General features: G+C 38.5%; 1 protein-coding gene across 1 annotated transcript in view; it reads left to right on the forward strand.

The window, feature by feature from the left end:
- Positions 1-250: 250 nt before the first annotated feature.
- rerglb (RERG/RAS-like b) overlaps positions 251-11,393 on the forward strand; it is a gene marked incomplete at its 5' end in the record, with an annotated part of 18,526 nt that continues 7,383 nt past the window's right edge. The window contains 4 exon segments of the mRNA XM_014026828.1: positions 251-543; positions 6,284-6,340; positions 6,777-6,850; positions 10,098-10,246. Of these exon segments, the coding sequence (XP_013882282.1) occupies positions 492-543; positions 6,284-6,340; positions 6,777-6,850; positions 10,098-10,246 (332 nt within the window).

The raw sequence follows: 11,393 nt of genomic DNA on the forward strand, positions 1-11,393 counted from the left end.
TCTACGTCTGCTCATCAGTCTATGGAGAACATAAGAAACGTCCCCCGAAAGCAGCCAGACTACAGTTACAGTTGTAAGGACAGGATCAGCACAATGGGTTTAGTCAGTGTTGACCTTCCAGTAACCCTCCTGTGTAGGAGGGGGGGCCAGGACAGGAAAGAGATATATAGATGCAGGAGAGGAAAGAAAGTACAGACGAGAAAGAGAAGAAACACAGAGTGAGGGGCAGAGAGGGGAGGGAGAGAAAAAGAAAAAAAAAATAGAAAACAGAAAGAGGTAGGAGAGAAAGAAGAATTCTGGGACACAGACACAGAGAGAAAAATAAGAGGGGGCTTGTTTCCCCCTTCTCTCCACACCCTCTGGCTTTTAGAAGTGAAGCAGCTCTTTGAAGAGAAAGTGGGAGCAGTCCTGGACCTCCACGGTCCTGCCCGGAGTCCAGGGTGCAGCGAGAACAACCCAGCAGCCAGCTGAGACCCTGACAGGACCCAGGCATGAACGACATCAAGCTGGCTCTCCTCGGGAGCCAGGGGGCTGGCAAATCAGGTGAGGACTACTACAGCATTAAGAGTGAAACATCTTTTATTAACGTGTTCAAGTGTTCAGGATTTACAAAACAGAAAGTTAAGATTTCACTCTGCAAATGTGAATATTAACAGTTTAAACTAAAACATACTGCAAATTTAATTATTTTGTTCTCAAACCTCAATTCTAATGTATTTGTGTTACATAACGTGTATTTGATGTGGGTTATGATAAAAGAAAAAAACATTTTGTTTTTCTGATAGATTTAAAGACTTTACTGCTTGATTACTCATCATTTTGATCATTTTAAACATCAACTCAAATTGTAATTTAAGTTTTAGGGTGAAGAATGAACTGAGTTTTTATTTTATTTGCTGCCAATTTAAAGATATCCTCCTGCCTATGATTTGCTATCAAAGAGAAAAACTGTCAAGGAGAATAAACATGAGCAAAAGAATGATTGACCTAATGATTCTGCAATAAACCATGTAAAATACTGCTAATTAATTGTAGCTTTAAGCAAACATTCCTAATTTAACAACTGACTATAAGAACGTCACAAGTTGACATATTCATATCACCTTATATTGATCTCTGTTCAGTTTAAAAAATGATTAGGATGTCCAGCATAATCTAGACTTCAATTATATTTACAAAAACAGACCAACACACAGTTGTGTCTTTATACCGTAGGACCTGTTTCCACACTTTAATAAGCTCATCCTGCGTTCAGAACAAATGTGGTTTGAGCATCAAAAACATGTCCAAGTTGGACGCTTACGCACCTTGAGGTCAGACGCAGAGTTAAACTCTTCATCAGTAATCTAAAGCTGTCAGGTTGTGTGAGGTTGTGGAACCCACAATGCAGGCAGGACTCGGAGTCAAAGCAAACTGGTTTTATTAAACAGAAAATGCTGATGACCGGGCAGCCAGAGCTCTACCCACAAAACCTCTGGAGGAAACAGAGGATGGTGTTCACTGCTGACCTACCAGACAAATGGAGAGAAGAGATATTAGAGAAACACTAGACAGTAATGAGACAAACAGCTAACTGAGAGAAGGTGGCTCAGTTGGTAGAGCTGATGCCTCTCAGTAAGAAGGTTGCCGGATTGAATCCATCGGGACCTTTCTGGGTAGAGTTTGCATGTTCTCTCCGTGCATTGTGTGGGTTTTCTCCGGGTACTCCGTTTTCCTCACACAGACCAAAAACATGACTGTTAGGCTAATCGGTAACTTGTCCCTAGGTATGAGTGAGAGAGTGAATAGTCGTTTGTCTCTATGTGGTCCTGTGATGGACTTGTGACCTGTCCAGGGTGTACCCCACCCCTCGCACACTGATTGCTGGATATGGGCACCAGTGACCCTGAAAGGAAGAAGCTGGTATTGGTAATGGATGGATGGATAACTGAGAGACAAACTGGTGAGGGTGAGGCTGGATCAGACAGCAACATGGGAATAATGCAACACTAGTAGAAAATACATATCCCTATAGAAGCATTTGTTAGGCAGTGTTGTATAAAGTACCTCAAAGTGATACTCGAGTAAAAGTACAAGTATCTTATCATAAATACTTTGGTAAAAGTTAAAGTCTTCTCTAAAAATATTGAGTTAAAGTCTTAAAGTATCTGATATTTTTTGTACTTAAGTATCAAAAGTAAATTTCTGACTCAAAATCTACTTAAGTGTTAAAAGCAGCTGTGATGGGTTGTGTACAAGCTAATGGGGTGTCAGAATGGTGTATATTTGTACTTCTCATCCAACCACAATTAAATTCACTCTATCCAGGAGACACGATTTATCAGGATAGTTTTTTTAAGTAATAACAACTCAGAATAAAACAGGAGTAACGACTTTCTACTTCTTACTTTTTTAAAAAATGTAGTTTTTGTAGATAATTGTGTAAAAATGTAATGAGTAAAAGTAAAAAGTAGGCTGAAAAATATTTACTCAAGTAAAGTACAGATGCCCAAAAATTCTACTTAAGTACATTAACAAAGTATTTGTACTTAGTTACATTACAACTCTGGCATCAGGATAGTATATTTCATTTAGATAAAATTTGTTACATGCAGACTTGGTTTCTTATGAGTTTTAGTTCTTCTTTGTACTTTTTGTTGTTTGTCCTCAAAAGTCAGTCATTTTTTGAGTGCATGTTTGCCATTAAAACCAAGCTAAAATAAGACGTGTAAAGTCTGGGTTTTGAAACAGAAAACAGCTGTATATTTTATCCCTTTTTTATTCATTGTGGCAAAAATCAATTATTAGCTTGTGATTTTCTTTCTTCAAAGTCCTCTGTTCATCAATTCTGAGTGTTGAGTTGTGCTTATTGTCAAAATTTTGTTCCAAATTCTTTAAACAAAATATTCGTAGATGAAAATCCTGATACCTTCTGATTGTACTTAAGAGAAATGAATCTTTTTTTATGAACGTTTCACTGAAGTTGATATAGAAATTAGATTTATTGGCATTTTATCTCCAGATTCATGCACTCAGAAACTGCTACAAAAGTATTCTATGTGGCGATAAGCTCGGACTGAAATCTGCAAGGTGGTTTTGTAAAATATATTTTAGCAACAGGATTCACTCTGTAAGTCAGAGCTAAGAATACAGATAAACACATCTTTCACTGAAACTATTATGATATAAACCAGTTTGAAAGTCTAAGTTTATGACTATGTTTACATACATTTTTAACACATAGTTGTCTTCCTGAAATTCCCATAAAAAAGGTAAAATTTTTATACAGAAAGAAAAATTGGAACTTATGTCAAGCTAAAAGAAGAAGAAAGTTTTATACACAGATCTGAGATTTTGGCTTCATGTACTGTATACGCTGATATATGTGAGAGAGGAATACTTTGTCTGAGGGAACTTTAACCCTTAGATAATAATTCCTAAAGGAGAGCAAAACTATATTTCAGAAAACTGAAAGCCTGCAACATTTAACATAAAACTGTTTTGAATTTGATCTTTATTTAGTGTTTGCAAGCTAACAGCTGAACTAGCTGACTGTGTTTAGCAGGACATAAATGTAACTGTGCGGTAAAGCTTTACCAAGCTGTGGATTTCTTGTGTGAATCATTTTAACAGTGTCGCTTCTTGTTGCGTTCATGTTAAAAAAAAAAAAACAACTTCACCCATTTCCTGTTCTTTGTTTTGCTGCATTTTCATTTCTTTAACACGATTTCCATCACACTCTGCCCAAATCAAATCCTTTTTTTTTTTTTTTTGGCGGGACGTTTCAACTTGAGGGATGCCGGGACAAGAGTGAAAAAATCAAGACAGTCCCGCAGAATTTGAGACGTCTGGTCTCCCCAGATAGTGTGTGTGTGTGCGTGAGGCACATTGTGCACACTGGGCCTTGTGTGGGACAGATGCACTGTTTTTGTGCACCATGCACATTGCGCTCGTGTGGCATCGGGTGTGTGGTGCCACGTTGTTGTATTTGTGTGGATCAAGTGCAGTGCTCTGGGCATAGTATTCCTTTACAGATCTGAAATGAACAATAAATTTGAACTAGACATATATATATTTTTTATAAATATGTCTGTGTACATGCAAAATGGAGGAAAATCCTTGCAATTTATAGTCAATCCGTACAACTTACACGGTCCCTTGGCCGTCAATTAAGAGTATTGGTTCAACTGTGACATGGGGACACTGTTATTTGCATTCATTGGGCCTCAAGCAAGAACATGTTCATATTCTTATCCTAAAAGTCTCTTACTTTTGTTCGTACGAAGGGTTTGTACGAACATGTCACGTCAGATTCAACAAACTCTTCTATCTTCAGGAAAAGTGTGTAAATGAACTGCGTAAATTCCACCTGTTCGTATCCAGCTGCTCGTGCACGCGAGAGGAGATTAGCATAATTACCACCCCAAAAACACCATATAAGGCTGTGTTTCCTGCCTCAGATACAAGGAAGTGTCCATTCATGAAAAATGACAGTGAAAATTAAAAATAAAAACTTTACGAGTTCAGAGATTGAAGTCCGTCTGTCAGAGATCCAGAAAAGAAAATCTGTCATTTTTAGCAGGTCAGCTGTGGAATAAAAAGAGCTGCTAAAAGTATAAACAACTGTGTTAAATCATTTTCATTTATTCAGAAGCCACAGCGCTGCGCACCGTACCACCCTCCCCCTCCGCGCGGTCGCAGGTGGTCTCAGATGCGGGTCTGAAATAAGCATTTTAAAATGTTTTCAAAATAAGTCTGCCACTTTGGAGAAAACCCAGGACTCGCTAGAGGGATTATGTATCCCCTCTGGCCTGGGAACGTCTCAGTGTCCCCCAGGACGAGCTGGAAGTTGTCACTGGGGAGAGCGGGGTCTCCTGCTGCCCCCCACGACCCGATCCCGGATAAGCGGCAGAAAATGGACGGACGGACAATTTACATTGTTAGTCTAAATTATTACATTTAAAATTATAACTCTAATTCAAGCAGAATAGCCTATTGTCAACATAATTATGGAGTGTAATTTATTTTCAACTCAAAATATCTTCAAACTAATGAAATATAAAGTTATTAGTGAAGAAAACCCGTCTGGATAACAGCAGACTGACTGTTCGTAAAACATACGACAGGTCTGGACCACTCGTGAATTTTGTTCGTATCTGAAAAAAATCTTAGAATACGAAAACATTGGTGAATGTCACAAACTCTCCTAAATCACTCGTACGCACAACTTAAGAACAAATCTGTGTGTACAAATAGTTCTTGCATGAGGCCAATTGTCATCATACTTCTTAGCATATAAATGCAAAGCCAATATTCACGTACATATATAGTCTATTGTATACAATTAAGTCATCGACTGACTTTCCGTATAATGTGTTACATTTGATTGATGTTAGGAAGGAATAAAAATACTAAACCAATATTCAAATGTTTGTTGAGACAATAAAATATTTTCAATGGAGAACTATATCACAATTATCTCCATGCTTGTTCAGGATAATTGACAGATATATTATTAGATTATTATTTAATTAGCCGTCCAGTTGACAAGTTTATGTTTTCTCTAGAATTGCTGTTGAGTGTCAGTCCCAGCGATGATAGTTAGAAATGGTTGACTGTGTACTGTCTATTTACTAGAACAATGGGATGTTTCAGTTCTTGCTGCCTGGCATGTGTGTCAGAGCTCTGGAGTTTGTTCGTGCATGCTTGAGCCCATTTATTATGATTTATGCTCTGGTTGTTGCTTTCAGTGGGTGTCTCGTTGTTTTGTTCCTCAGATGTATCGGTCTATGTTTGGTTGTGGGACCACAAGAATTACTATTGAATTAAATGCCGCAAGCTGAAAGTTCTTTTCTACCTCTTCTAAGTGAATGCATGATTAAAATAATGTAAACACAGTGTGTACATTTGTGTGTCCTCATAACTAAACGAGAAATTCTGTCCAACGTCTCTAGAGGCCCACCATCAGGTTCAGGACTGAGGAGGCCAGCCCATAATTGAAACTCATTGTTTGTGGGATCAAAACCAGTCCAGTCTGTCAGTCAGTCAATTTTTTTGTGTAGCTCTCAGCGTTGAGGCAAGCAGAGAGGGAATATAACCATTCAGTTTGCCAAATGTACACACAGACCTTCCAGCAAAGCCACGAAGCCTCTTTCATGTGAAGCTGAAGTTTCAACGCTCTGTTGGCACTGCGAGAAATAATGAGGGTCTTTTTTTTCTCCACCCCCTCCGTTGCCACCTGTGAGGAATGAGGCTGTAATCATGCCATGATTGATATTGTTTTTACTTAATCTGTTTCCTCCAGCTGTCCTCGTGCGGTTCTTGACCAGACGATTCATTGGTGAATACGCCTCGAATGCAAGTAAGTGTTTCCAGACTTGGCAAAATTATATTCTGATGAGGTTCGAGTTGGGGGGGGGGGGGTATGCTAATGCACGAAACCCCCAGGGATGCTGCTCCTCAGACACTTTAGACTATAGATTTGTTGACTGACCAAATTTTACTGTAGCTTTTGTTGATCATGAAATATGGGCACCATTCTTTGTGGAGTTTACATGTTGTCCCTGTATGTGCACAGTTTCTCTGGCTATTACAGTTTTCTTCAACAGAACAAAACTCTAAATGTCCCTTAGTGTGGGTGAGCGTGTAAATTGCTGTTTTTTAGCTCTGTGTTTGTTAATTATTGCATAAAACTGTTTCCAAACACAAAATACTTGTGAAAAACTAATCAAAAGAGTTGATTAAAAGCCAGTTTTTCATTACTTTGTTTGGTATAAATCTTTTTGTATGTTTTACAGATTCTCTGTACCATAAAAGGCTTTCAATTGATGGCAGGCAGCTGAATTTGGAAGTTTTCGACCCCTGCTCTCAGGTATAGTAGGACAAACTCATCTAAACTAAATACTTCATTGGAACAGCTAAATTGTGGCAGGACTCCAGGCCTTCCTGGTCTTAATTATTTAGTTTTTTTTCCAGTTTGTCTGACAGACTGAAAAATTTACTAAACATGTTTTCTTGTTTTATTTTTGTAACTGAAAAACACATCTAGGATTAAGTTATTTTTGTTTATTTTAAGGCAAATTTCCACACGCAAATTTGTATTTCTATCCTTATTAGGACTGCGTATTGACTTCCATACAGCCTAACCTTGAGTCTTACCCTAAACCTATCCACCTCCAGTACATAATTAAACCTAAACTAAACTCAGTTCACACCTTAGTCCTAAACCTAACCCCCAACCCAAAAATGGAGTTCCACCATACTAGGACTAGTCTTTGGTCCTCATAAGGAGTACTGGTCTTGACAACGTCGGTGTGTATACAAGCAACACTCAAAAAGGTAACAAATACAAGCACACACACACACACACACACACACACANCACACACACACACACACACACACACACACACACACACACAGGTTCGCCCAGCTATACATTTGGGGACGTTCCATTGACTTTCATTAGGGGAGACTGGGGTAAGATGAGCCATTTTTCATATTTAAGATCACTACATCAAGGCAATCATAGTTTTGTTGCCAACTAATATATCTACATATATTTCAGGATGTTGTGTATCCATTCAAACAAACAGAATGAGTGTAAAAATAACTATTTCAATAATATAGCATGTCTAAAAAAGTGTTCTTGTGGCACAACTTACCCCCTGAATGGGGTAAGATGAGCATACGAGTGGGGTAAGATGAGCCGTATCCCTACTTCCCCTCACCCCACCCCTCCCTTGCCTTCTTCCTCCCTAACTAACTGCTTCGCAATATTCTGTGTATAAACTGTGTTCACTGAAGGCAGTGGCCCTTGCTAAGGATGTGGCCTCTGGTGTCTAGCATGAAAGATGATGTCGGTTTTTGAACAACTCAAGCCAATCCACTCCTGGAAAAAAGTTTTCTTAACAATGATGCCAATAATATTTATAATATTTTTCTATTAACATAGTTATCAATTAAATTTGCCTCCATGTTCAATATCCGCTACCTGCTCATTCTTCTCTTGACCAGTTATCTGGCACAGGGATGTTGTTTCGCTTTGCAAACTCGTAGGTAAGTTCTCTGCATTTAATGGTAGTAAGCCCATGAAACTGGTCTGTGAGATTCTTAATATGTTTGGCAAGTTCAGACTCCATGCCATCTGAGAGAATCCTGTTAGTCTCTGCTACTCCATCATAGCCTGTGTTTTTCAAAGGTACATTTTCTTTTTTGCCAATGTACGTCTTCAGTGTCATTCTGTCTATCTTAGCTGCTGCTCGAATAGACTTCCATTCTCTTACTTCACTGGTGGCTCTTTCAAGAACATCAGTGGTGGCTCCCCTACTTGTTTTGCACTTATATACATGAGGTTGATGATGTCCACACTGTAATCATACAAATGCAGAGTCTTGATTTAATGCTTAAGACATATAGGCTACAGCCAAAATACACTTAAGTGGTGGCACAACTTACTCCTTGCCAAATGGCTCAATTTACCCCAGAGCTACCATTTTGACAATATTAGTCCCCACAGCTAAAATAGTGCACTTTTATGCTAGATTTAAGACCTCATGTTGTAGCTCATAGAGACCGCAATTGATGTATAAAACAAATTTAAAATTATTTATTTTGGTCTAAACACAATTCTCATGAAACTTATGATAGACTAAATTCACTTTCAAGAGTGAAAAATGTTTTTTCAGAAATAAACTTCCAACCACTAACCATGTGGTTCTTACCTTCACAGACTCCATGAAATGACACCCTCCTCCTAAACATTTGGTCACATGATCAATTTTGTTTACCGTTTCTTTGCAACAAGGGGTGGCTCAACTTACCCTAGTCTCCCCTACATTTCTACAGCCTAACCCTGACCACAAACCCTAAGGCTAACATCTGACCCTAAAACTAACCTAAACTCAATTCACACCTTGGTCCTAAACCCAACCCCCAAACCACCAATGGCATTTAAACCAAATGGGGACTCGACTTTTGTCCCCAAATGCACCAATTGTCCCCAAAGGTAGGATTTTTGTCTTAAAATTGCCCCCAAATGTCACCAGAAACAACCCCCCCCCCCCACACACACACACACGCACACACACACCATTAAATCCTGATGTTCTTTATCTGATTTTGAGTGTCACAGATCAAACCAGACCATGTCATGCATTGATTTCCTCTGTAACACACCATGGTTGATATTAAATGTCTGCAGAGAGTTTGACAGAACAGCAGTCAAACACTGGCTGCTTTTCAGCTTGCAGGGAATCTGCACGTCCCTGACCTTTAGTGAGATCTGGTCATATATTTGCTGGCACGTGTACAATCTCTGCTGCTCTTAAGATGGGAATCCAGAAGGTTTATGAATGTATCCCAAGGCGATTTATGCCATCGTCTGTTTCTTTCAAGAAAAGAGGCTTGTAACTTTACTTTGCTTCTTCAGCACCAAGACAAAAGACCTGAGATGCCTTTTACTAGAAGTTTGTATTTTTACTGGGATACTTCAGTTTCAGCAGAACATGTTATTTTCTTTCCAGTTGGACTCACTTTAGCACCACCTTTTCATGAGGAAGAGTGAGTTCATATCCTGCCTTTCTGATATGGACTGAACAATGAAAACCGTGGAGTTAATAAAGAGAACAGGTTTAAACCGGTACTTAAAGTCCCGTGTCTCATTTCTCTTTTTATACACCGCTTATTTCTCCTCAAGGTCATAACAGTGAGTACAGCCTTAGCCAATATGTTATATTAAGTGTCTGAGTCTCCCTTTGAAATGCTTTCAAATATATCAGAAAACACCTTCAGTGCTTCATTTGTTTTTTCACTTGAGGTCAAACATGCTGCAGTAAATCCCTCTTGATCTGATGTTTCTACGAAAACGGTGGATTTCTATCCACTGCACTGCAAATTAACCCAATTAGGTTTATTACATGCTGTACATGTGATCAAAAATTTTTTAAATCTTAAGGATACTTTTGAATGAGCTGATTATTGTTCACTTAACACTTACAGAGCTATGAATGTGTGTTCTACCTATGCTCAGGTTTCTTTTTTTATTTTGTAGCCTGAATAAATTTTAACAAAATTTCAAAATAAAAGCACATTAATGTTTTTGGATTTGTTTCTGGCAGAGCTCTGAAGCCAGGTGCATACTGGAGGAGCCAGTGGACTGGGCAGATGGTTTTGTTGTGGTTTACAACATCAGCGACCTCACTTCTTTCATCAACGCCAAAAACATCCTCCAGCAGATCAGGGAGGCACGCACGGACAACTGCAAAGGGTCAGAAGAAGCTGAGTGATACCAATTGTGAATTGTTCCAATAAGCAAAGAGGAAGCCACTTTTCCACAAAAATTAGGGTGCTTTGAAAATTAAAAGCCACAAAAAACAAAAAAGTACAGAACTTTGGAAAATTATTTTCACATCATCTTGATGGTAACGAGTTATGCTGCAAATCCCATTAATCACCTAATTTCTAGAGATACCCCATTAATGCAATTATTTGTTTTGAGTTAGAGAAGTTCATTTTCTTGTGAAAACTGGTAAAAGAAAATTCAAAACTGTAACTGATATAAAAGCTGCATCTCAGCATAAATCAGGACAGTCAGTGTGGGAAATGATTAAAACAGTTACATCAAATATCATCTATCAGTTTTCAAATCATGACTACTATAGATCATCTCCAGGTGTCATAACAGTGATACTAAATGTTCAAACTGTGAGGAACATGACACGTTTTCCACTCATAATTATAGCAGTGTGAATCTTCAGGCACCTTAAGATTATTGTTTTATAAATCAGAGAAGGTGTTAATAGTGGTGTAAATCACCAGTTTTATCATGATATGATTTATTAATTTGTTTGGAAGAGGACATGATGTTTCTTGAAATCACAAAGTCCTTCACGATATGATTTCAATTTAATTAAATTAACAAGTCTGCGATCGATATGATGCGATATCATATGCCAAACCAACAAAATCAAAAGGATTGTGTTGGATGGGGATATAATACCGATTCACATCAGGCACATGGTGACGATCAGGAGCAGAGAGACAGGGCATCTGATTGGCCCCCCTAAGTGCCACCCCTGAATGATGGACATGTAGGAGCAACCAGAAAAGTTCCTTGAGGAACTTTGCCATGCGGCTGCCTTTTTAAATTTATGATTTGATTGTACTACATGCTGGTGATTGCAGCTCATACTACACCAAATTTCAGCTCAATATGTCTAAAAGTAGCTGAGATACAGCCATTTGAATTAGAATTCACATTCAGAATTTGCCAAAGATTCTTGTTGTAACCTAACCTAACCTAACCTAACCTAACCTAACCTAACCTAACCTAACCTAACCTAACCTAACCTAACTTAACCTAACCTAACCTAACCTAACCTAACCTAACCTAACTTAACCTAACCTAACCTATC

This window comes from Austrofundulus limnaeus, unplaced genomic scaffold (genome assembly GCF_001266775.1).
Source record: "Austrofundulus limnaeus strain Quisiro unplaced genomic scaffold, Austrofundulus_limnaeus-1.0 Scaffold593, whole genome shotgun sequence".
Lineage (NCBI taxonomy): Eukaryota > Metazoa > Chordata > Actinopteri > Cyprinodontiformes > Rivulidae > Austrofundulus > Austrofundulus limnaeus.